At 45.1% G+C, this 27,618-nt stretch overlaps 1 protein-coding gene across 4 annotated transcripts in view; it reads right to left on the minus strand.

The window, feature by feature from the left end:
* CEP162 (centrosomal protein 162) overlaps positions 1-27,618 on the minus strand; it is an 857,607-nt gene that overhangs the window by 678,678 nt on the left and 151,311 nt on the right. For all 4 annotated transcript variants that reach the window (XM_085611039.1, XM_085611040.1, XM_085611038.1 and 1 more), the window contains exon 5: positions 4,651-4,834. In XM_085611039.1, coding sequence (XP_085467165.1) covers positions 4,651-4,834 — 184 coding nt within the window. The remainder of the gene's footprint in view (positions 1-4,650; positions 4,835-27,618) is intronic.

Genomic DNA, 27,618 nt, shown 5'->3' on the forward strand with positions numbered 1-27,618 from the left:
TGGGTTAAAGCCCAAGTACTGAGCGTTGGCTATCAGAGCAAAAGATGGGTGGAAAATGTGGAAAAAATAATACAAAAAAACAACTAAAGTTCTAGGCCTGTATTTTAAGTAAGAAATTGCTAAGAACAAAAGCAGCAGGTTCCAATCTACATCATTTGGCAGAAAAAGGATTGTGTGAGGGTGCACTTAGATGGCACGGCAGGGGCTTGGCATGTTTGGTGGAAGGAATATAGGCAAATTGAGAAAGGTAAAGAGCCAGGAAACAACAGCATCAAAGTGACTGCATAAACAGATTATTGTATGTTCTAGATGAAACGTTTAGACTAAGATGGACATAAAAAAACCTCACTGAAATACCTGGGTAATATAGTCTCTACAGAAGGGGAGGAAGAACTTACATATCAATTTTTTTTCAAGGTTTTAAATATGATAGAGAGAACTTCAGTAGAAAATGTTGCACTAATTGTTGCTCTACTTCTCCTGTTTCTGGAAGCCTTTATTGAAGACACTGGTAGATTTGAATGAGACTGGAAAATACAAAGCTTGTGTATGGGCAAAAGAGTGACTAACAAAACATGGAGATGGAATAAACGTGCACCAGCATGAAGATTAGGAAGTGGTCTTCACCGTGAATGGACAAAATCTGGATTGTATGGGGAAAAAGGGTCAACGGAACTAGCCCCAGACTAGTTAGAAGTTATAGTCTATACTTGTAGAACGAGGTTTCCCTACAGGGTTGTATGATGGAACAACGCATGCCTGAACAATGCATACCTGAACCATGCAGTCTTAACTACGACTGCGGCTTTACAACGCATGCCTTTACCACGCAATTTAGTGATAAAGACATGATTGGTAAAGGGACATGAGTGCTAAAGGTCATACTGCTGCCCCAGCCCTGAAAATTGTCCCTTTTCCACCGCCCAGAGCCCTAAAAATTAACTCCACGCCCCAAAAACGACCCCAACCCCAGCCTCCCCGTCCTGAGCCCTAAAAACTGTCCCCTACATCAGTGAAGTACCCCGAACCAGCCCCTCTGACTGAGGCCTAAACTTGCCCAAAGTCTTTAAAACTTCCTTTTCCACTGCCCTGAGCCCTATAAACTGTCACCATGCCCTTAAAACTACCCCAACCCCAGACCCAAATTGGCTCCTACCCCTGTAAACTACCCTGACCCAGTCCCTCCTTCCCGAGGCCTAAAACTGCCCCCATCTCTGAAAACTGCCCCTCCCCCGCCCTGAGCCTTAAAAACTGTCCCCCTACACCCATAAAATACCCTGATCCAGCTCCCCTGCCCTGCGCCCTAAAACTACTCCCTGCCCTATAAACAACCCAATCACCCCGAGCCCTAAAAACTACCCCCCACCCTCAAGACCCAGCCCCAATTACCTCACCGCTTACTCTTCCAATCTTTCCTCATGATGTCTTCCTGTGCCAGCCATCTGCTCTGAATCTAGAGCGCAAATTGCCTTAACCACCCATATGTGCTGTTAAGGTAGGCGTGGTTCTGCTTGCGGGGAAAGGGCACGCGTGGCTGAGCCCGTGTTGTTAAGGCGGTTTCCCTACAGACAGTATGCAAGGCTCTCATTTAAAAGGCTTGAAGTGAATATGGACTTGCTTGAATTCTGATTAGGACATTAATGGACTCACTGTTGAATAACAAGCCTGTACCTTGAAGTGAGCTGCTTTGAATTGAAAATCGAAATACACATGCTACCTGCCTTGTTTTAGGAATGGGCTAGAGGAACCAAGGCTGCAGTAAACAACTTTACTTGCGGTACAGTTTAGTAAATTGTGAATTCCTACGTTAATTAGAGACAAGGCACGATATTAAGGTTGTATACTAACAGCCTCTACTATCAAGAATGTTTATTTGGTTCAGACAGCAGAGCAAAATAGAGCACAATGCGCCGTACACATATGCCACATTAAAAGATTGAAAAGGCAAAAATGTAGACGTAGGGAGACAATTAAGTGAGGCACAGACAAAGATAAGAAAAACCAAAACAGGAATGGTCACAGGTGCGGATAAATGCAAGCAAGGCCAGTATATCTGTCTGTCTCGAGCAATGTGTATATTTCTTTCTGCATAAGCTACGGTTAAACTGGGCTTGGTGGGTAGCATGGACCAACTATGCTGATGGAACTCTGCCTCAACTATGTGATTGAGTAACATGGCTGCTACAATGTGCAAAATAAGTTGTACTATGCAATTAAGAAACACCAGAAAATCAAATGGTGGAGAAAGTTGGTGCTATGTTGCGCAAACATTAAGCGCTTTTTGAAGGCAGTCCAGATGTTATAAAGGGCTTGCACTGCAGTACTGACCCTTGGGACTCGTGCATAGCAGCTGGGTGAAAGCGCTGATATCAGCAGTCATCACCTCTGACATTGTAGAGGAGATCATGGTCAATCAACTGAAAGACCACTGACCGTGCAGGTCTGTGCGTACCTCATTCCTTCCTTTAAAGTGAGTCGGTTTCTGATTGGTTGCATCAGTGATCACAGCCCGTGATGCATCAGCATACCATTGGCTCAATGTACTGGCATATTAAGCCACAACAGTGCGCAAAACATAGAGTAAGGAGGAGGCAGGTCATAGTGAAGCAGAGTCACTAGTACACAACCACCACCACGTGGTGGACCGTGCTATTGCACAACTTTGTAATAGAGCTGATGGTATGAAATGCTGGGCCAAGTAAAGGCAACCACAAGCACAAATTGAGCATGGATTTTGCAGCAACACCTGCAGCTCTCACTAAGGCCCTTAATACGATGGCGGTGGGACCGCCCCCGACAGGCTATCTGTATGCGGTCCCACCACCGACAGCTCTTCGGTCCGACTGTCGCATTACAATGCTGGCAGTCGACCCCTATTCTGTCAGGAGACAGACTGACGCCTCTGAGAGGACCTCAGAGCCCGACGGAGCGGCGGTCGGAATCGTAGTCCTGAATGGAGGCGGTGCAGAGCCAGGCACCGGTCGGGATAACGCTATCCCTTTCAGACAGTCTGTTCGTGGCGGGAACACCGCCATGTACAGGCTGTCGGAAACGGAAAGGAGGGCCTCAAACAGGGACCCCGTCCCTCCTGGGCCACAGCAAAGTGGCCCTGGGGGCAGATGTAGTGCCCCCACTCACATCCATTCACTGTGTGCCATTCATCACATGGTGCATGGCACACAGTCCACAGATGTGCTCCTGTTCACAGCGGCTTGTGCTATGGCCCTTTTTCTGGGTCGCAGCACAAGCTGCCATGAAAATGAGCACTTTGTCACTGCCAATCCGGCGGCCGCATCGTAATTGGGCTGTCGGACTGGCACCTGCTTGTGGGGCGGTCTCCTGACCGCATTATAGCGGGCAGCGGTCCAACCGCCCGCTATCAAAACAAGCATTGGCATAGCCAATAGGTCTCGCCTTTGGGACCTTATAAGTGTTTAGCCATGCAACAGTTGCATAACTAAATACTTAAAAGGTCCCAAAAGCGAGACCTATTGGCTAAGCAAAGCGGCCGCGAAAGTGAAAGTAATTGCGGTAAAGCGCGGTGCGCGCGACCGCGCACATGTACTGTAAGCTCTAGGCTGGCCTGGTAGCACTTTTTGGAGCCCTCTCAATAAGTCTCGCCAGACCAGCGCATGCGTTGGGTCAGGCGAGACCTAAAAATGCCCTTAGTAACAGACACTTTTTTCAGAACGGATCTGAAATGTAAATGAAATGTTTTGAAACAGGGAAGATATCCCCAGTAGACCAGGCAACAGGATAATGAGAGGTGCCAACGGGACAGGCCTCTGACCTAGGGAATAAATTACATAAAAATTACAGCAGACCATTAAATCATAAAGTATGCTCATTTCTCAACGTACTGAAGATGTTTAAGCCACTACAGAGTGAGCCGCCCAGCTTTACTTCGTTGAAAATTTCCATACTTCATAAGATTCAGGGTAATACCAGTAGCTGTGAAATATATTGCTAAGGACAGTGCGTAAAGACACTTTCAGGCAGCACATTGAATTAACATGCACAATCGTCTTTAACTTGTGAAAAAAAACAAGTATGTGGGGGCCAAAGTTTTCCTTAGGAGTATACCAGAGATGCTGTTGAATGTCGAATACCAATGCTACCTAGTCTTGATTCTACCCACAACTCTTTCTTCCACCACCCTGTGATTCTTTTGTCTTTAGTCTTAATCTCACTCTTGCAGGTTGATTTCCACACCTGCTTTTCCATTTGTCACCGTCTGCCTATTTGTCGCTTCCTCTTTCCTTCTCCTTTTTCTGCCATTCTCTTTCTTGCTCTGGGTCGAAGTCTGATGAAGGAAATATAAGGCCCATTCTTGATAAATGAGTGCCGGTGCTCATCACCTGCACAGCCGGGACACATATTAAGCACTCCGTAGAAGCAGTGCACGGATGCCATCAACAATTACGGACTGTGTAATGTAAAACTATTCAACCCTACAATTCCTGGTCGAGCCCTGCAGACAAGAGAAGGTTCTGATGTATGCATGTGGGAACAACAGCTCAGGCCACAGATCAGTCGAAAGCCCACTACTTCTAACGACATTGGCCACGTATTTTTACACATAAATACATGAAGTGTGGGACCAGAATAAAATAAATAAACAAAATGGTTCCTCTTTCTTCGTTTTTTTACCCAATCAAGGCTGCGAGTTGAATGGAGTCTGCAGAATCCAGCTCCTTGTTTAATCGAGAATAATCGATGGTGGATGACGCCCCTCTCTCGAGTCTAGAAAAGAAACGTTCCTTCTCCTCCTGTTCCTCCAACGTGTCCAGCCCAAAAGCAGCATGGTTCGGCCCAGACGCCACCACAACTGAATCTGAAAGCAGAACAAGCACATTTCATCAAATGACAGGCCTGCCCGAAAAACACTACTTAAAAATCGTATTGACATTACTTCTTCTAAGTACTATGGGCTTGTGAGAGATGAGCTCAAATAGGATGTCAGTCAGTATATTCAATGTGATTGTGCAGAACACTGCCCAGGCATGCAGCAACCATGGCGGCACAGCAGAACAACAGGCAGGCGTTTGACATGCTAAATGCAGTATTTCTGGACAATGCAAGGTATCAACTTTAAAGCTGGGACAAAGATAATTTCCAATAAAGGGTAATATATTAATTTCAGCATGATCCAGAGCCAGGAATGACATTCTCGTGAAATGTTTTGAATATTGACTGATGTTGGCCATGAAACCAGACTATGTAAATTCACATTAAAAAAAGTTATTTTCATTCAACTGCAACAAAACAAAAACAAAGCCAGATCAACAAATGTGCATTCAAAAGAAGATGCAGCAAGCACAAATTATAAGGTCCAACTTTCAGCCGATGAGACACCAGCCCTGAGACCACAAGCCTCTGCAGCACCACCATTCCTCAGATTTCAAGTCACAGCTAAGCGTCATGAGGTAGAAGTGACCAGCCTTAAACGGGGAAGTGGGAGGGACGCATGTGAATCTATAAAAGATGTCAGTACTGGAGAACCACAGTGTACAGGTAAGTAATTTGTTTTTTCTCCAGTACTGAATCTTTCAAAGATTCACATGCTTCAATCAGAATAGCAGGCAGTACAGGACCCTTTCAGAAAAGCATTTAAGGCATGGACACTTTCTTTTCTTAAGGTCAAAACATTTTAATAACCCCTATTAAAGAAAAAAATAGAGTCTATATGTCACAATGTAAAAATACATAGCGAACACATTCAGAAAAAAACTCATGCATATAACAGTATACCCAAGTATCCCTATGACTATATATATTCTATATATGGCGGACGACACCCTGCAGGAACGAGAAGCAGCAGCTAAAGAAATATTTGATAACTTACCGACAACACAAGAGGTTAGACGCAACAGAAAAGTAACATCCTCTTCCAAAAAACAAATTAATGGCATTAGAAAAACTGATGAAAACCGAAATGACTAAGTGGTGGGAACAGAAGTCATTAGAGAAGTATGAAGAAGTGGAGCGTATCCCGCGAGGACTGCGAATTATGATAGCCCCCAGCTTCGAAAACCCCGACCCCAACATGTTAAAAGAATGGACTGAGAGCAATCTCGAGGCATCGCTGAGACTGGTCCTTATTTTAGTGAAGAATGCACGTTCGGATAGAGAAACGATACTTAGGAAAATTGTGAATATAAATACAGAATTGGAAAAATCTGATTTAAAAGACCTGATAGTCAAAACCAGGAATGACATCAATATGAGAATCAAGAAACAAGAGGAGATAATCAAAACGAGAAAAGCTTTTAAGTTTGCTCGTGATAAATTAGACTATGAATCAGGTCAAAATCTCACCTTTTCCAAAAAATATGATTCTATGAAGCGGAAGCACTTCACTAATAATAATCCAACACAACAACAACAGGCAACTATCATCAATCATGATAATGGATCTTATTCAGCGTCCACATCTGATGCCAGCTCAATTCCAAGTGAAACTGAATCAGAAAATTCTAACACCATGTTAGGCCTAGGCAGCAAAGATATGGGAAATTGACCTTGGCGGAGGAACTTGATTTTTTAAGATGGGAACGTCACCAAATGTTAAAGCCACGGAATTTCCAGATGATACAAGAAAAAGACGTAATCAAAGAAGGCGGGCAAGGCGGCAATGCATCAAACTCAAGAAACAAAAGGCAACAAAAACAACCATTAGAAGAAAAAGCAACAATAAAGAGCGAGAATACAGTCATCAACTAATCAGATGTCACGTTGGATGCAGCGGAGACACAAATACTCTTTGGGGCTGTCATTCTGCCCCAAAAGTAACTTTAACTATGTGCAAACACGAGTAGACGTGTTTAAATTTATCAGAAAGTTAAAACTCACTAAATATTTTGCCATAAAAAAAAAAAATAATAAAAAAAAAAAAAAAAAATCGGCATATACCAGGTTAGCCACACCACGGGCATCTGTATCCAATCCTTCCAACTTGATGGTATCTGACATACCTACTCTCAGAACACTTAATGTCTTGGCACAAGATAACACAGAAGAGGACACGATACCCTCAACTCAAAATGTTCTTGCAGAAGCAGGCATTGCTCCATCTGTGGTGACCCCAAGTCCTTTCAAGCCGGCGTCTACATTCATCCCCAATATGCCTTGGGATTCCATTGTCATTGATATCCATCATAATGTCGTTGTTGACGCACTCAAGAAATTAGAAATTTAAACACAAAGGAAAGTAAGATCCATGAAATACAAGGATAAGAAATATCAGGAACAAATCAAGAAATTACAGAATAACAATGATGTGATTAATAACAAATCGGACAAAGGTAGGAACATTGTTCTTTGGCCTAAGATTGAATACCTGCTAGAAGCACATAGACATTTGGATGATTTATAATGTTATAAAAAGTCCAATGTTCTCCAATTGAAAATTATTAAAGAGACTTTTTGCAAACTTCTAATGAAATGGAAAAGAGAGAGGCTTATTTCCAATGATTAATTTTTATTCTTGCGAAATGATTTTCCAATAACTCCAGTCATATACTTTCTTCCAAAAATACATAAGAAAGTCACTCCTGATTCCAGGAAGAACCATCATTTCGGCGGGAGGAGGACTGTTGGAAAAAGTATCACAATATGTTGACTATTACCTGCAAGAATTTGTACGGACGTTGCCCTCATATATTCGTGATACTAGCCATTTCTTAAGCAAATTGAAAAAGGTTCCCTGGTCCGATGGGTTCTTATTAATCACATTAGACATTTCAGCATTGTATACTAGTATTAACCATGTTGTCGAACTTAGAGCTGTAGAGCACTATTTGAACAAACAACCGTTATACATAATGCATTGATCTTAGAGAGGATTGTTTTTTGTCTTTACAATAATTAGTTCATGTTTAATAACAAAGTGTTTCAACAACTTAGAGGAGTAGCCATGGGGGCCTGTTTCTCCCCGAGATACGCGTGTTTACACGTGGGGCTGTGGGAGGAGCAGGTCCTTCAGGTGGCACACAAGGAATATTTTGACAGTCATGTCGTCAACTGGATGCGCTAAAATCAGGAGTCCTAACTTTACTACTCCTAAACTGAGAAAAATCCTAACTTTAAGACTTTCGGTATTCACAGAAGGCATTTAGGAGTCCTAAAGTTAGGAGTCCTAACTTCTGTGAATACCGAAATGAGTAAGTGCCTTCTGTGAATACCAAAATGGTAGTAAGTTTAGGATTTTGTCTTAAGTTAGTTCTGTGAATCGGGCCCGACGAGCCCAGAAATACCCATCCATGTACCTGTAGCTACAAGAAATTGGTTATCATTGAAGCAAGGGTTTTACAAATGTAACTCATGCAGAGCGTGTAAATTTGTTAAAAACACTTTTGAATATTCCTTTGCATTTAATAACAAACTGATTTCATTGAGAGCTATGTACAACTGCAGGCCTAAGTTTGCAGTATATGTTTTAACATGCACATGTGTATATCAGTACGTAGGGAGTACAAAACTGCAGGTGCACTTCTGAATTCTGCAGCATCTGAGGGCCATAGTCAATTCCGACCCGACATATCCCGTGGCCAGATATTTCAAGGCACAACATGACAATAGTTTAGAATGCCTGAAATGTTTTGTAATTGGGTCAGTGCTACCATCAAAGAGAGGAAAAACAACAATTGATGGACAGAATGCAGAACAATGTCATACATTCACCCCAGTACAGAGATCTGGGCCTAAATCCATCGTTTTTTTGCTCACCATGCCATTCCAGTTTGAACCCAGCCATATGCAAATCAGTCTTGACCCTGTGCCCCATGGGAACAGTCCAGCCCGAACTGCCAAGCCAGGTTCTCCCTGGACTGGAAACAAGCATCCTAGGACCGGTTTCGGGCTTTCAGCCCTCGTCAGCCAGGATAGCCTGATTCCAGTGGCATGGAGAGCAAGGGACTCACGTCTGAGCATACCCTTCCCACTCGGGGTGACGAATGCAAAAACAACAATTGATGGACAGAATGCAGAACAATGTCATACATTCACCCCAGTACAGAGATCTGGGCCTAAATCCATCGTTTTTTTGCTCACCATGCCATTCCAGTTTGAACCCAGCCATATGCAAATCAGTCTTGACCCTGTGCCCCATGGGAACAGTCCAGCCCGAACTGCCAAGCCAGGTTCTCCCTGGACTGGAAACAAGCATCCTAGGACCGGTTTCGGGCTTTCAGCCCTCGTCAGCCAGGATAGCCTGATTCCAGTGGCATGGAGAGCAAGGGACTCACGTCTGAGCATACCCTTCCCACTCGGGGTGACAAATGCAAAAACAACAATTGATGGACAGAATGCAGAACAATGTCATACATTCACCCCAGTACAGAGATCTGGGCCTAAATCCATCGTTTTTTTGCTCACCATGCCATTCCAGTTTGAACCCAGCCATATGCAAATCAGTCTTGACCCTGTGCCCCATGGGAACAGTCCAGCCCGAACTGCCAAGCCAGGTTCTCCCTGGACTGGAAACAAGCATCCTAGGACCGGTTTCGGGCTTTCAGCCCTCGTCAGCCAGGATAGCCTGATTCCAGTGGCATGGAGAGCAAGGGACTCACGTCTGAGCATACCCTTCCCACTCGGGGTGACAAATGCAAAAACAACAATTGATGGACAGAATGCAGAACAATGTCATACATTCACCCCAGTACAGAGATCTGGGCCTAAATCCATCGTTTTTTTGCTCACCATGCCATTCCAGTTTGAACCCAGCCATATGCAAATCAGTCTTGACCCTGTGCCCCATGGGAACAGTCCAGCCCGAACTGCCAAGCCAGGTTCTCCCTGGACTGGAAACAAGCATCCTAGGACCGGTTTCGGGCTTTCAGCCCTCGTCAGCCAGGATAGCCTGATTCCAGTGGCATGGAGAGCAAGGGACTCACGTCTGAGCATACCCTTCCCACTCGGGGTGACAAACGCAGTTCGGGCTGGACTGTTCCCATGAGGCACAGGGTCAGACTGATTTGCATATGACCATGTCTGAACTGGGGTGGCAGAGTGGGCTAAAGAACGGTGATGGATCAAACCCAGATCTGTTGACTGGGTGTGAGTGTTTGATTGGTTCTGATGCTCCGTCCATCACCACCCCCTTTTGTACCGCTTTGTTCGCCATAAGTTGGCAGGGTATGCTCAGACGTGAGTCCCTTGCTCACTTTGCCACTGGATTCAAGCAAGCCTGGCTGAAGACGGCTGAAATGCCAGAAACCGGTCCTAGGAAGCTTGTTTCCGGTCCAGGGAAGGCATGGCTTGGCAGTTCGGGCTGGACTGTTCCCATGAGGCACAGGGTCAGACTGATTTGCATATGACCATGTCTGAACTGGGGTGGCAGAGTGGGCTAAAGAACGGTGATGGATCAAACCCAGATCTGTTGACTGGGTGTGAGTGTTTGATTGGTTCTGATGCTCCGTCCATCACCACCCCCTTTTGTACCACCATCAAAGAGAGGAGGCAATAGGGAAAAGCTCCTCAGGCAACTCGAGTCTAAGTTTATACTAGAGCTTGATTCAAGAGCCCCTAACGGTCTGAACCAGGGTGATGATCTACACAACCTTCTTTAAGTCCTCGACTATATAGATTACTATGTCAACATTACTAGATCATAACATATCTCTATATATCCAGTAGAGAGTATATATACCTTGTATATTTGACATCGAGTATTTCTGACATACATTTAAACAGTGAAATGATTGACAACCCAAAATCAGCTGTCATTAGTTCGCTTTCCATTCAAATAAGGGGTAACAATATGAATTTGAAATAAAAATACACATATCAGTACGGTACAAATATGCCTTATAAATTACATTTTGAGTCACTTTAAGCACTTTATTTATATACAATTTTTTGTATAAATATTTATAGGAGGCGGAGGATATTAGCATCAGAATAAATAACACCTATACCGACAGGTGCCAGGGAGCAGAGTTTCTAGCGGAGTATTTTGGCAGCATCCGAACTTTAAGGAAAATACACACTTTGCACAAGCACTTTTTATATTTATCGCACTTTAAAAAGAAATCAAAGAAAAGCAAAAAACATAATACAGGTCTATGCCCTATGCACTTTACAGATTACGATGAAGTAACCACGGACTTTAATGCATATATATGATTTTAAATGCATGCATTTATACTGATATTTATGTGATTGTGTTAGAGCAATGCTCCTATTATTAGAGAAATATCATAACATCGATTTTATCACAATATTTCTTACAGGATTTTTAATTGTATTTATGTCTCCAGTTATTAATACGAATGAAAAGTAACCGTGTTCAACATTTATTAACAATGACACGTCAGAATTGATGAGCTATAATTATAATTAGGCATTAATGCCAAACTAGGAAATATATTTACAAGACTAGTAATGATATATTTGTAATTTCAAATTGGATTTTATCAATGTAATTTAGGAGACCAAGCTATCACCAAAGTATCAGCAAAATTATTGGAGTGTCCGTGATTGCACAAAAAAAGTAGTTTGTTTTTCACAAGAGAGTAGTCTGTTTTCATTATTATGATTACAAGGAGTCACATGGTGTGGAAATAGAATATAACAGCTGTCTCTGTAGCGCATTGCAGTATGTGAGCAGGGCCACCTGTGCTGGCCGAAATGCCTCATACCGCCATGTCAAGAGAAATAAAAACGGAGTAAGCACTTATCTTTGGTGTCCGTGTCCCTGTGGTGCGAGATCAGCGCGTTGTTCGGGACTTAGAGCAGACATTGTGCTAGAGTACTGAGTATGTTATTTGGTGTTAGAGCGTTATGAATGGCCCGGGAAGTTTGGGTCGGATGGTGCAAATATGTCGCCAGTTGGGCATGTGCCTGTGATGAAAAAGGAGGTGATTTTAACACTTAATATTGCTGACGATTCTATACCATTTCTTGTTGTAAGGCAAAGGAAATTTATTTCGACAATTTTGTACATATTTGCTAACGTTCTGTTTCATATTTTATATTCTCTGCATATCACATAGATAACAAGGTTTATCGTTTTTACTCTGTCAATGCCATTGTTTGTAAAGGGTTGCACTGTCACTTTTTGTATCCTTGTTCAAACTTTATTCACTTTTATGCACTGTCACTTTAAAATTTGAATTTGCTATAAATAGTCAAAAAAATGGCGGCGAAACAGGTTTGACAAAGAGTGCTTGTGCAGTTGAAACGCGCTATCTGGATCAACGCGGCTTGAAAATAAATCCCTCTTAGCTATCCCGAGCGTGCTGGAGTCGGTCTCTTATGTGGGAACAGTTGCTTTGATTATACACACATATATATTAGACATATGCATAAACATATATACAGATATAAAGAGAAAAGGAGTACCTTAATGAAACAGTCAATGGAGCACTGCTTGCCCAACCACCGAATCTCCTTTCCATGCTGTATCCAAACAATGGTGCTTGGTAAAAGTATGGACATTTGACCAGGTCGCTACTCTACAAAAGTCTGGGAGCGATAATCCCGCAAATAGTGCTGTGGCGGCAGCCATTTTCCCTGCTGAATGAGCGGTCACTCTTGACGCCAGCGGATATCCCGTCTTGTTGTGGCAAAAGGCAATAGCTGAACATATCCAATGGGATATGCTGCTTCGAGACAGAGCATATCCTTTCCTGGGGGAAGCAAGGGCGATGAGATATTGGTTTGATTTTCAAAATATATTTGTCCTTTCAATGTAAAATCTCAAGCAGCATCGGACATCTAGCGTGTGGATTGACCTTTCTGCTGGGGATGATGGCTCTCTGAAGTACCTTATCAATATAATAGGCTTATTTAGAATGATTTTCAAATGTGTCCTCAATACAATTTTGTCCTTTTTAAATTTGATAGAAGGTTCCAAGATTGAGAAAGCTTGGATTTCGATTACCCTCCTGGCTGATGTCTATGCCAGCAATAGTGCAGTCTTCTAGGATACATATCTGCCTTATGAGTAGGTTTGAACAGTGACCTCATCAGCTGAGCAAGGACTGTATTTAATTGCCAGGAAATTGCTGGAAGCTTTATAGGTGGAAACACTCTAAAGAGCCCCTTCATGAATTCCTTCATCACTCTGGAAGACCAAAGCGATACCAGTTCTGGCTTCCTCCAGTATCTCGAGATTGCAGCTAAATGCACCTTTATAGAGGAATGGGCCAGACCCGCTCTTTCTAACTGTAGCAAATAAGGTAGTATCCAGTGTTGATTGTAATGGATGTATCGAGTGAGCTATGCACCAATGGCAGAATCTCTTCCATTTCGTGGCATACGTTTTATTGGTGGTAGTTGCCCTTGAATGACTCAGGATGTCTCGAAAATCTTAAGGAATGTACAGGGATTCAAATTCCTAGTCATGTAGTTCCAGGCGGACATATTCAGAGAGTCTATCTGCGGATGTACCACCTGCCCCTTCTTCATGGATATGAGGTTGTGAACAGGTGGGAACTGAATGTGGGGGGGGGGGGGGGGGGGGGGGAGACCGACATCCGTAGAAGTTCTGAGAACCAAAATTGTCTCAGCCATGCTGGTGCTATTAGAATCAGGTGACACGACTTTGACTTCATCTTTTGTAGCACTCTTGGAATGAAAGGAAAGGTGGGAATGCGTAGGCAAACATTCCCATCCAGCAAAGCTGAAGAGCATTACCCCACAAACACTTCTGGGGGAATCTGCTTGCAAACGTCTTGCATTTTTTGTTTTCCCAAGTTGCAAACAGGCCCAACTTTGGGGTTCCCTATTTTGTGAAGATATGGGTGATCCATCGGTGATTCAACTCCCATTCGCGGCATTGGCTTGAGGATCTGCTGAGGGAGTCTGCCCACGTGTTGTGGACTTCGGCAACATGCTCCAATGGAAGAGCGATGTTGTGCTTTATGAGCCACTGCCAGATTTCCTGAGCTTGAGAGGATAGTATATGCGATCTTGTTCCTCCCCGCTTGAGCATGTAAAACATCGTAGTAGTGTTGTCCCTTCTCACTAAAACAGGATAATCACTGATTCAGGGTAGAAAGGCTTGTAATCCTAAGAAGAACGCCTTCAGCTCTAAGGAACTGATGTGCATTGGTGCGTCTTGCGTGTTCCATTGTACCCGAATCTCCAGTTCTTGCAGATGTGCCCACCCCTGTAGAGATGCGTCTGTAGTCATTACAAAACTGGGAGTTTGTGGCTCAAAAATACAATTCTATGTCAGGACCGGAGGCGAGGATTATGCTATTCTTTCTTCACTTTATTGAATAGCAGCCATTTGTAGTCACCAAACAACTATAACAAACTACTATTCCCATGAACCATAGGGAATAAGAAAGAACAATAGAGTGTCCCAGAATAGAGTGTCCATAATTGCACCAATCACAGGCTCCCAACATGTAGATAGTCCTTTGTCACTGCTCAGCCCCCCTCTTTCTTCGCTGCTTGTAGCCAAGATAAGTCCCATGTTTATTTCTTACTCTGTTTGCTAGTGCGCTGATTGCTAGTTTAAATGAGTTAATATTGTGATTACTTTCGGCTCCTTTGTTTCTACATTAATGTTAATGTGGGCTTTGTTGCAGCGCTTGTGTTGGGGGCCGCGATGCTGTTTCTATCGTGCCTTTTGCTCTGTGGTGCGGCTGTGGTGCGGCGCGCGCGCTCTCGTTGGCGCGCTCGCCGCGTATTATTATATTAGTGTTTGCGCTTTTCCTAACTCTTGTTAGCTTCATAGCGACTCCGCCGCTACTCAGCGACTCGCGTGTGTGGCCGTGGGAGCGTCGGAGCTCCCTAGCGGCCTGGATTGCAGTGCCGGCGACCCGCGGTGCGGCACAGCCTCGTTAGAGGGCACTTGGGTCACGCGCTTGACACGGCTTGTGTGCTCTGGACTCCGCACATTCCTGGCATCGCGTCGGAACCCGGAGCACTGCCGCCGCGTCAGCCTGGTCTTTCCCTGCCTGCAGCGACGTTTTTACAGGTTGGTGCCTGCCGTTAGGCAGTGAACACGTTGTTCTGCCCAGTGGGGGTCCGTAATTATAGGCCAATAACGCTCCGTTACAGGAGTCTGTATGTCAGTACAAGGTTGCTGAGGACCCGCTTGCTGCAGGCTGCCCTTACAATACTTTGGCACCAGGGCTGTTGGGGTCCTAGGGCTGCGCCTCTGTGTGTGCTTGGTAGCCCCCCATTTTGTCATTCGGCTGTCACCCAGCCCCCCATAGTGCAGAGGGATAACCCCTCATTTAAGCAACCATTCAATTCTCTGGCTTAGTATGGAGTTCCAGGAGGAAGGCTTTGAGGATGACCAGTGGGAGCAGGATCCCCTGGCGGCCCTTCAATGGGACAATGATTTATGACGCAGTTGATGCGTCTATCCTCAAGGCGGAAGAACAGGCTGTCACTCCGCTTGAACAGCGTTTGGTGCGAAAAATTGACCAAGCCTGTGACCGCCTAGCCAAAGATTCTCGGGGGTTAACTACCCCCACCTCTAATGATCCCCCTAACGATTCTGAGCCCCCGGCGAAGCGCACCAAGACGGCTGGCGTAGATAGCGATGCATTTGACCGACTTAAGCAAGCCTTTTTGGCTAGTACCGTCCCTCAGCTGGCTCCCCCTGCTCGCCCATCTACTCCAGCTTCACCCCCGGCTCCTGGTGGGGACGATGACCTTCAGGGGGATAATGAGGATGCGGCGGGCCCCTCGCGGCCTTGGCTCCCGTCTCGTCCGGATCCTGCTTCGGGTGCGCAAAACCTATGTGCGGACATGTTGAATCCCGATGATGTTTTGCATCCTCGATCTTCGGATTGGGCCTCCTCGGCGAAAGTCTCAGAGTACGTGGCTGTTCGTATTCGCCGCTTGCTGGAGCCGGCGACTCGCAATTGTTTGCGGGCGGAGTGTCCTCGCCCCTCGCTGGAGGGGAAGGTGGCGGCAACCCCCAGGAGAATCCTCACCCCCTTATCGAGCAGGGGTCTCTGACACTCATGGCCTGGCGGATTACAGGGGACGATGGTCGGTCGAGGGCCTTTCGGAATCGGCTGCGAAGTTCATGCCTCGTGCCTGGGCGGACAGCACCACCAAGCGATACCGGTCCTCCTGGAGCCGTTGGTGTTTGCGAAGGGGTGTCAATCCCGTGGCAGCGGATGTGACCTCCGTCTTAAATTTCTTGGCCTCCCTGGCGGCAGAAGGTTTGGCGTATCGAACTGTTAATACCTTTCGCTCTGCCATTTCGGCTGGACATTCCATTGTAGATGGCTCTCCGGTGGGTGAACACCCCTTGGTCTGTCGTCTGCTCTGGGGCATCCGCCTATCTCTGCCCCCGGAACCGCGTTACTCCCAATTATGGGATGTTAACAGAGTGCTCAATTTGTTGTTGTCTTGGCAACCGAATAGGTTTCTGTCTCGGAAAGAGCTGTCCGCCAAGTTAGCTATGCTGCTGTGCTTGATCTTGGGCAGGCGAGTCTCGGATGTCAGAGCCCTGGATGTCTCGAGTAGAATCTTTTCCCCTACGGGGTTACTTTCACTGTCCATAGACGCACTAAGTGCGGTACCAGGTCTATCTCATATCCAGCGTTTCCGGACTCACCAAAGTTGTGCGTCGTGGCGTGTCTCAAGGCTTATGAAGAAATGTCTGAGGAGTTTCGGACTCCGGGTGCGAGGCAATTGCTCATTTCTTTTAAGAAACCCCACAAGGCTGTGTCATCACCCACGATTGCTCGGTGGGTGCGATGGGTCATGCAGGAGGCTGGCATCGACCTGCGCGCGTTTGGAGCGCATTCGGTGAGAGGGGCAATGGCCTCTAAAGCATTTACCCTGGGAGCTCGTCTGGAAGACATTCTGAATGCTGCAGACTGGTCTTCAGACTCTACTTTTAAACGGTTTTACTTCAAACTGGTTGTTGACGTGGCTCACTTAGTGGTGAGTAAGCTTAAAACGAGCATAATCCTCACCTCCGGTCCTGACATAGAATGAAAAATGTCCTAGCTATCGTAACGGAAAGTTTCAATTCTATTAAGGACTCGGAGGCGAGGATTATCCCACCCAGGGTACAAGTTCCTTGCTGTTTTCCCTCCCTCGTACTGGAGTAAGTAAGTTTGTTCATATATGCTTCTGTGGACAGTTGATTATATGTTGCAAAGCTTCCCTCTGCAGGTATAATCCTTAGCCATTATACTGCCTGAACCTATGTTCTTACTCCTTCCAGGGGATTCCAACAAACAGGAGTCTTGATGTTTCCAGTGGCTGACCGAGCGACGAAAGAGGAGGGCTGAGCAGTGACAAAGGACTATCTAAACGTTGGGAGCCAGTGATTGGTGCAATTATGGACACTCTATTCTGGGACACTCTATTGTTCTTTCTTATTCCCTATGGCTCATGGGAATAGTAGTTTGTTATTGTTGTTTGGTGACTACAAATGGCTGCTATTCAATAAAGTGAAGAAAGAATAGCATAATCCTCGCCTCCGAGTCCTTAATAGAATTGGAACTTTCTGTTATGATAGCTAGGAAATTTTTCATTGTAGATATATTTTCTCTTATCTTCAACAATGACAGGGCTTTTCGAATTTCTAGAGTGATAGTAATGAGAACCTCAAATGAGCCTTAAGCTTGGATTCGTTGTATATGTAGTTGTTCTTGAAGCAGTCTCATGCGCAGCAGGCAGCTTGGGATCAGTGGAATGCAGAAGGAGAGCATCCCCATCATGGATTTGTATATTCTCACTTAAACTGACTTTTTTCCCTGTATTAACGATGTCATCTTTAATATTTTTGGGATGCGTTCCTCTGAAGGGTAGGCCTTCACACTCCTTGTGTCCAGTACTGCTCCTAGAAACGTCAGTGATTGCAATGGTATGAGGGAGGATTTCTCTACATTTACTCTTAGCCCTAGGGTCTTTAAGAGCTGCTGACAACCCCTTGAGAAGTTTTCTGAACAGTGGTATGTAGCTCCCCTTACTAGCCAGTCATCGAGATAAGGATAGACTGGGTGTCCTTGTTGTTTCAAGAACGCTGCTATTGGCACCATACATTTTGTAAACACCCTTCCCGTTGACCGGAGACCAAAAGGCAGTACCTTGAATTGGTAGTGGCACCCCGCTACCTCGAACCTTAGAAATCGTCGATGTTTGACATGAATAGGGATGTGGAAAAAAATAAGCATCCAAGAGATCTAGATAGGTCATAAAATCTTCTTTGTTGATCATTAAAAGGATCTCATGCAACAATAGCATCCTGAAGAGTTGTTTGTTGCTATATTTGTTCAAACCCCTGAGATTCATTACCTACTCCATTTGGCACTCTGCTTCTTTTTCATTAGAAAAAAGTTTGAGTGGAATCCCTTCCAGAGGTGTTGCTGTGGAACCTTTTCTATCGCCCCTTTTAGAAGCATGTTCGAAATTTCTTGTTTTAACAGGGCTAGATGTTGGTGTTTTCTCGAGACGGGAGGGAGTGCAGGAGACTTCTGGACATAATCAAGGGTGTGTCCCTGATGAATAATGTCCAACACCCATTTGTCTGTAGTTATCTTTAGCCATTGATGGTAATACGCAGACAGGTAGTGACTCTGAGGAAGTTTGTACCGGTACGAGGTAGGTGGTGCAATCAGACGTCTGGAGTTGTCCTGTGACATTCCTCAAGTAGGAACCCGCGTTCGGGCTGTCTGCTGCCGGTAGGGCACATTAGACGTCCAAAACTGTTGCTGACCTGCATGCTGGTGATATCCCTGTTGGTGGTAAGGATGTTATTTGTAGGACTGAAAGGAAGATTTCTGTTGGTATTGACCCCTTAGTCAACCTCCTCGAAAAGACTGAAACTTTGTTGTTGGAGGATTCCAAGGGTCCTTGCCGTCTCTGTATACTCCTTTATACCCTGTAGAGCATTGTTAATATGCTCCCTGAACAGATTTTCTCCATTAAACGGCATGTCTACGATCTTCGCCTGAATCTCCAGACGGATGGCTCGAGGTAGGCTTTAACCAACCTTGCCTGTGTAGAGCCATTGCTTATGCCATTTGCCTGAATGCCACTGAAGAGATATCCATCACTATATCAATCATATTTGATGCTGCCCTAGCACCCTCGTGTAGGATCTGTATGAAAGGAAAGACGCCAAGTCGGACCACATCTGGCGGTCATTACAACCTAAGATGGCTAATGCATTTGATACCTTGATGGAAGTGGCCGCCATCACTGCAAATTGTTTCCTTGTAACATCTATCCTTCGACCATCCCTATTGGGAGAACCTGAGCACGGATCCGTAGGTTTTGTGGAGCATCTTTGGGATGCTTGCATGACTACCGACTCTGGCCTTGTGTGCCCAATAAGACATGCCGGAGAAGACTCCGGGGCTTTGTATTACTTGTCCATCCTCTGAATCGCTGAAGCTGGAGTTTTCATAAGCTTTAGTCCCTCTTCACCCAAATATAATTCAACAACGCGATGGCCCTTTTAGAATTCCTAGTGGAATCTTTAAAATCATAAAGAAAACATTCCGCTTGTTTCACAGGGAGAGGCCGGTCGAATCTCTTTGAGGATCGTTCCAACAGCTCGTGGAAACCCCCGATGTCCTCCGGTGGAGAGTTAGCTGGGGAAGGTGACGGAGATGGTGAGGATGGCGCGGCGTAATAGTCCCATTCTGCGCCCGCAGGAACAACATCGTGCACCAACTCTCCTTGCACTGGTTGGTCCTCCAAATCACTCTAGATATAATCACCCCTAATGGTTATTACCCTTGGAGCTAGGACTCTGTTGTGCCAGGGATGGCTTCAAAACTTCAGGAGGTGTACTCTGCCGCCCTTCTTGCTTGCTCGGAGTGTGAGGAGCATGAGCTTCTGGAAATCGTTTATAGTAGTCATCCAACATGCGTTTAAGATCTGTGACCAGTGACATTAGGACCGCTATGGTATCTTCATGTGAAGACAGCAGATAGTCGTCTTCTTCAAAATCATAATGTTCTTTGAAAGACTCATAACATTGAGATCTTGGAGGTGGGTGATCTTTAAAGGAGAAATCGGCCTCCATATATTCCAAGGTGTCACCTTGGTACACATACTCATTGTCAGTATCCTGGCATTTTACTTTAAGCTGTGAAGGGCTATAAGCAGGCCCAAACAAACGATCATCCACTGATTCTTCCATTTCCAGTAGATGTGACAGACAGGAAGTAGCGAGATCTTTGCTCAAAGATGCCAGATCTGACAACATTCGCTTTGATTTCAGTGTCTGAGTGTCCTTTTTCTGGTCCATCGACGAGGTCGTCGACGGCAGAATGCGCTTAATCGTTATTGTCGTTGACGACCCCTAAATTCTAGGAGATTTAAACACCGTCGTCGACGAAACTGTCATCGACGAGGTCGTCGACGAAGTCAGCCTTGGAGCACTAATCGACGATGTGGTTGTTGGGGCCCCCACCGACGATGTCGTTGTCGAGGTGGCCATCGACGATGCGCTAGACAAAGTCATCATTGTCACTTCTTTCGTCGATGCCGCCGCCGCCGTCGTCACAGTTGTCATGGAGTCTGTCAGTACAGAACTGACTGCCGCCATCACAGGCAAGGAAGATTTTGCTGCTCTCGTCGATGGGTCTGTCGTCGATGGAGTCTTTTTTGCCAAAGCAGGTTTGAGTAGAGTATGAGGCACTGAGGAAGAAGTTGAAGCCTTCCTATGAGAAGTGCTTGTAGAGGGTTTAGAAGTGGCTGTTTTTTCAAGAAATTTACTGACTGTTGCCTTTTTCGGATCAGCATTAGATGAGGAGGAAGGCTCATGTTTCCTTTTACACTCATGAATAGAGTCACACTCTTCAATATCAGAGCCAGACTCAGATCTGGACTTCCTCTTCTGCAATCACAACAGCAGTCTTGCCTCTCTGTCCTTTAAGGTTTTAGCAGAAAAAGTTCTGCAGGGTTTACAATTCCTTGGGACATGAGGATCCTTAGTAAACAGTCTTGCTTTCCCACAAGACCTGCAAGGTCTAAAATAATATTTTCTTGGATTCCGCAGACAATTTTAAAAAAATTACGCAAAGCTCAATACCTTTTCCTTTCCAGAGAATTTTGAACAAGAAATAGTAAGCTCAAAGGTTCACCAGACGAAGAACTGAGGAGAGCTCAGGGAGACTCCTTCTTACACGACGTGCGGTTAGAAATCTGAGGTATGGTGGCTCTGCAGGGGCTTGTGGTCTCAGCGCAGGCGTCACATTAGCTGAACATAGGACCTTATTAAGAGGACAATGGGTTAACAAAATTTCTATTCATTTTGCATTGGGTTCTATGTACTTCTTTCGGCACTGCTATATAAGGTACCGTGAGACTCCCACCATGACAATGGGGAAGATTTAAACATAAGAATCTATGAAAGATTCAATACTGGAGAAACTTAGATTCTTTTTTGCTCTCTTTGCTTCATGTAGCCTGGAGATAATCACACAGGGAGCCAAGGGTTTCTGCAGACAAAAAATGGAAAAACCATGTATCAAGGTCAAGCAATCACCCCTCACAGAGAGTGGGTGTGGCCATACCTTTGCAAGCCCTTTATCTCCTGCCCTTCAGCTCTAGGAAACGTTCTCAGATGCCACCCAAGGGAGCCTGAGCAAAGTTTTCATAACCTACAAATGTGTAATTAAACTTGAGCCTTATTTGGAGGAGGTGAATCCAGTATTTCTTAAAGTTTTTATGGGATTTTAACATGAAACAAACTTAACATTAACACAATATTCGCAACGCATCTGCCAGAGGTGCCCCTGAAGTGAATGCAGACCGAGGCTCCTGATATGCAAAACTTGTCTCTGATGAGAGATAACTGGACCCCTGGCTGATTGGCAAGTACATCTCAATTGAAAAGATTCATTTATCGTGATTGGGCACTGGTCTGATTCCAAATGTCCACGTTTGTGATTAGCTGGATCTGCCATGCAGCTCACTAAACTTCTCCTGCACTTGAACTAGTTGGGACCCCTAGTTGCACAGCTACAGCCTGGAGCCAGAGTGCTGTCTCCTTGCATGCCAGCTCTAGTGCTATTGCTACCCTTGCATAGCGTGGAATCAACTAGCCAGTCTTCCAAGATCCTGAAGTATAACTTGCACCAAGAGAGACTTCTACATTGGACACCGAGGTTTGTGAAAATCTGCTGCGCCCCTCAATCCTGGCAAAAGCAATGGAGGTAGCATGCCAAGGAAATCAGGAATTGGGGAGATAACGGTTGCACAATCTGGCGAGCACACCCATTTTTAGCCACCTGTTGATATTTTTTATCGATTTCCAGATTTCACTCTTTAACATGCTCTGTCTAGAGGTACAGCACCTGACTGACTAGCCAGATATGGGGACCTTTGTGACGCACTCTGAGCCCACAGTGCTTTTGAGCTGTTGCCTATCCCAGGTTGGTGTACCCCTACCGAACCCAATATGCAGGCACATATATTGAGACAATGTTCCTTGCAAGTACCCTTGATGCTGTTGTAACTTGAAGTAGGTTAAGAGATACAAAGTATTCTTTTTTTGACATGAAGGTATTAGGATCCTCCAATTTGTCTACAGAATCTGTATCTACAGAGCAGCACGAATAGCTGTTTGCGAACTCTGGATACTGTGCCCACACAGCATTGCTGTGCTGCTTCTTATGTGTGCCCACATAGCATTGCAGTGCCGCTTCTTGTGAGTCACACAGCATTGCAGTGCTGCTTCTTGTGCGTGTCCACACAGCATTGTAGTGCTGCTTCTTATGCGTGTCACACAGTATTGCAGTGCTGCTTATTGTGCGTGTCACGCAGCATTGCAGTGCTGCTTCTTATGCGTGTCCACACAGCATTACAGTGCTGCTTCTTGTGCGTGTCCACACAGCATTGCTGTGCTGCTTCTTATGTGTGCCCACATAGCATTGCAGTGCCGCTTCTTGTGCTTCACACAGCATTGCAGTGCTGCTTCTTATGCGTGTCACACAGCATTGTAGTGCTGCTTCTTATGCGTGTCACACAGCATTGCAGTGCTGCTTATTGTGCGTGTCACGCAGCATTGCAGTGCTGCTTCTTATGCGTGTCCACACAGCATTGCAGTGCTGCTTCTTGTGCGTGTCCACACAGCATTGCAGTGCTGCTTCTTATGCGTGTCACACAGCATTGCAGTGCTGCTTCTTATGCGTGTCACACAGCATTGCAGTGCTGCTTCTTGTGCGTGTCCTAACAGCATTGCAGTGCTGCTTCTTATGCGTGTCCACACAGCATTGTAGTGCTGCTTCTTGTGCGTGTCCACACAGCATTGCAGTGCTGCTTCTTATGCATGTCATACAGCATTGCAGTGCTGCTTCTTGTGCGTGTCCACACAGCATTGCTGTGCTGCTTCTTATGCATGTCACACAGCATTGCAGTGCTGCTTCTTATGCATGTCACACTGCACTGCAGTGCTGCTTGTGCGTGCAGGTTGCTCAAGGTATCTTCAAGGACTCGAAATCATTAGTGCTTCGTGGTCACTGGAATTGTTTGTGAACATTACACAGTTTTAGTCAATGGCCCTGGTGTTAGCACTATATTTTGTTCACAGCTGCTTGTGCTAAGTGCATCCCCATCACTCCTTTTGACGTTACAGCGCTCATAGTGAGGGTACTGACTGATTATGCCATTACTAAATATTTAGCACCGAGTTAGGTATTATGTATATTTATGCGGATTGCTAGAGATCATGATTTTTCCATCTTCCAGAGAGTTAAGTGACCCCTATAATTCTTCATTAGAGGAACCTTGCCTGACAATCCCTTACTGACATTTATTTAATTATTTCTTTCTGACTAGCCTGAGGAGCATCTTCTGGGGAGGTTTTTCTTAGCCTTTCATCTTCATCTCTGCCATGAAATATCAAAACGAATCTTTACATAAAGGATTCTTGCTCAACTTACCATCTTTGGAGCTTCTTCACTGCAGCCCTCTTTATTAACCCTGCTATGCCCCTTTACTCTGCGCTAACACTGAAGCAACTGGAAAACAGTGAGTGCTAGACAAAAGTAGAACAGGCATTGGAAAGGCACATCAGTCTGGCTTTTTAATGCTGAGTAAGCGATGCTCTGTGCTCGGGCAATGCCCAACTGGCCATGTTAAATGTAGAGAAAGCAATGAAAACGTTGCTTTCAATACTTACAAGAAGTCCACCTCGTTGGGCAACACGAGCATTGCGTCATGTGCGTTGCCGCAACAATGCAATGTATGTTGCATCATGCTATGCGGCAGCCATCGTGAAAGTATAGAAAAATGATGTCTATCCTTTTAAGATGGCTGGTCGCCCTGGCTACCACCACGGAGAGGGGCAGCAATGGACAGTGCTGGTGAACAACATTCAGTGCGTCACCAAGGCTGCCATCTGGTGCCTGGCCAGCCACAAAGGGGCATGGAGATTGGGGCGGGAGTGAAAAGACAGGGTAAGGAGAACATCCAAGGCATCACCTAGGCCGCCATCCAGTACCTGGTGCATCGGGAGGAAGTGTGAGAGGGAAGGGAGGGGGTGAATCAGGGCAAGCAAAGTAAAGAGCGCAACAACACTCTGGAGAGCTCCCATGAACTGAAAACAAGTAATGAAAACAAAAAGTTGTTTCATGATGTCGGCAACCTTAACCAACTAAAAGCAAGGCTAAACAAGTTATGCTCCCAGGTAGGTACAAACACAGAGTAGGAAACAAAACGACCAATAGAATGCAGGCACAGGAGATTGACAAGAAAGCCATCGAATCCTGAACTAAGGTGGTCTCCCTAGTACGGTATGCAATATTAACTGTAGCGCGACCAATAAAGAACAAAAAACAAGAAGTATGGTAAAATACCTGTTCAGGACTGCAGATGAAAAAGGTCGGTGACATCAGTTTAACACTTGGCCTGGCACAAGGCGGGGCAAGGTCACGGCATCCTTCCAACTTTAGACAATGCTATGTCTGTATCAAGCAGGAACAGAGGCGATCTTGGAAGTCATTTAAATAACTTCTTCCTCAGTTTTCTTTCCCTTTTGGTTCTTATTCTGTGTGTAGTGTGTTTTTAGAGAGATATTGTGTTTCTTAGCTAATGGCTGGCTTCACCTCCAAATGAATACAAGCTGTACTGCTTTTTTTTTGTTAAATACTGCGCTCTTTTTCTCTCTATATATACGTGCCATTTCTCGTTCTGCCTCTTGAGAGAGCAGCAGAAAGACATTTCCTCTTTGAAGGGGTTTTCTTAATGCACACTTCAATGCACATATGAAGCGTTTCCTTTAAGGGCACTCGGGTATGTTAACAAGCTGTCAGTCGCCCTCTCTCTCAATTACTTATATTTAATTTGATAGGACATCCATATACGAGGCCTACATTTGAAGTCATGTTTCTTCACGTCTACATTAAAGGAAGCAGCGGGTCTTTTACGGTTTAGTTAAAGGTAATGTAACTGGAAGGATGGTTAGCGCAACATACGCAATATATTTTGCATTTAAAATTAAGTCTTTCTACCGAAACAGCATTTCTTAGATATTTTTGTAAAAAAAAAAACTTAACACTAACCCATATGGTTAAATACTTTTTTCCCCACAATTTCCATTTTATAGATGAGCAATGATTTAAGAATTTAGGTCACTTATAAATATTATATTCATCTTCTACCCGAGTCGCGCTCACTACTGAAACAGTATCAGACACCATTTGCGGGGATGGAGGGGAGGGGCGACAAGGCGGGTTTCTGTTTTGGGATCGCTCCTACTAGAAGGCTAGGGCGGAGAAGTGCTTAATTTGTTTTTAAAAGTGCCACTTGCACCACCGATTGCCCTTTCCAGAGCAGCAAAAGACAGTATTAACACAACTACTAACCATCGCACTCCTAGAAGTGTGACAATTCAGAATTTTCCAGGCACACCACACTATACGAATGGCTTGGACGGCAGATATTAGTCCCTTTTAATGTACTTGACTCAATAAACGACTGTTGTGCTCAATTCTAAACTAGACAAACAGCACCATCTTGTGGCAGACTGTCATAAGTGCCGGTGTTGAACATTACCGACACCACCGTTCACAGCGGATGATAACCCGTTCCAGGGGCAGTAGTCTTCTAACAACTGAGGGCTCGCCTGGAGCACCCCTCTAGATTCAAGATAAGTGTAGGACTATTAAAGCAAACTTCACACTCATACAAATTAAATATTTCAACAGGTCTAATACTACAGAACACGGTTGAAATCATCGGACTATGGTGATTGATGGGGTGTCGCTAAAAAAGCAAATTGTTTTGCTTTTTTGGAGGAAGGTGTATTTGAAAACACCCATGTGTAGGCACTCCAAAGGAGCTGTCCCTGAGGGTGCCCTTTTATGAATATGGCGGAAGAAGAGGTTTCCAGATGTCACAAATTATTTTAACGTAGAATTGGTGGTGGCAGGGCTTGAGTCGGGGTACCACGCGGGTGAACGGCGTCCCCCCACTTATTTTACCGGGTGGACGCCGTCCCCCCTGCCCAAAAGATGGAGCCGGTACCCGAGTCTGCACCTGCGCGCGAATAATAGCCTTTCAAATGCACCCGAGGCTCAGACTAATCTCCCCTTCCACCCCGCGCCCTCCCCTTGCCAGCCTTTCTCAGAGCACATACGAGGCCCCAAGGCTTCAAGGAGCTGCGCTGTCAACACGCCGAGCATGTCACTTCCAGGGACCCCGACAGATGCCCGTAGTGCCTACGGCCCGAGTCTGTAATAACCGTGTAATCCGAGGAATAGGTCCTGTGTATAGTGTGTTCTTGTGTTTTGAGTAACTGCCACTTATTGAAGTATTTATACCTCTACTTGTATCTTGTATGTATTCACCGCATATCAGACGGAGACAGGCAAATTTCGTGACGTGTCACTTTCTGTGATGATGTCACTTCCGGTGACACCACCTAACTTGGAGCGTCCCCCCACTTCTTTTTTAGGACTTGTGCCCTGGGTGGTGGGAAGAAGTGAGGATATGACCCAAACGTGGGTTAACATGGAATTTCCAACTCAGGAGTAATGACACAAGATACAGTAACCTAGAATTGTACGTGGAGGCTTCATCTATATATTTTTATCCTATTCATGTCGTTGCGTGCTTTTTAGGGTAATTTATTTTTAAGGGAAGTGGGGCTTCTACTGCATTTGGCTTGCTTGCTCGTAAAGGCTTATTGTAGAAAAATCAACACAAACTCAGCGAGGAAGAGAAGGTGAGCATTGTTTTCACAAAGCACTTTCCAATACTTTGTAGCTGTCTGCAGACCTTTCAGTTTGATTTTCAGACATTATATATACACTGTGACATTTTTGCCACTGTGTTAATGTACTGAGAGCTGCAGTTGTATGGACTGAAAGGGTGACAGCTCTGGATGTTGATTGATGGGAAATTATTCTTGAAGTGGGGTAAATGTAGTTTTTTACCGGTGATCTGGAGGGTGCTTTGTAGCCATGCCAAGTTTCCCAACAATGCATGATAACTGGTTAGTGGCATAGCCAAGGCTGCAGGAGCCCTTAGGAAAGCAAGGAAAATAATCACATCAGCACCTCGGCTGCTGTTAGTAATATAAACTGCAATAATAAGAGTTTATTTGCCCCTTGAAGCCTCTGGGCCCAGGTGTCACTGCACCTGCTGCACCATTGATGGCTACATCCCTGTAGCTGCCCTGTATTTTTTCTTTGCATTATGGGATTGTACTCTTGTTTGGTTTACTAT

This window comes from Triturus cristatus, chromosome 6, assembly GCF_964204655.1.
Source record: "Triturus cristatus chromosome 6, aTriCri1.1, whole genome shotgun sequence".
Lineage (NCBI taxonomy): Eukaryota > Metazoa > Chordata > Amphibia > Caudata > Salamandridae > Triturus > Triturus cristatus.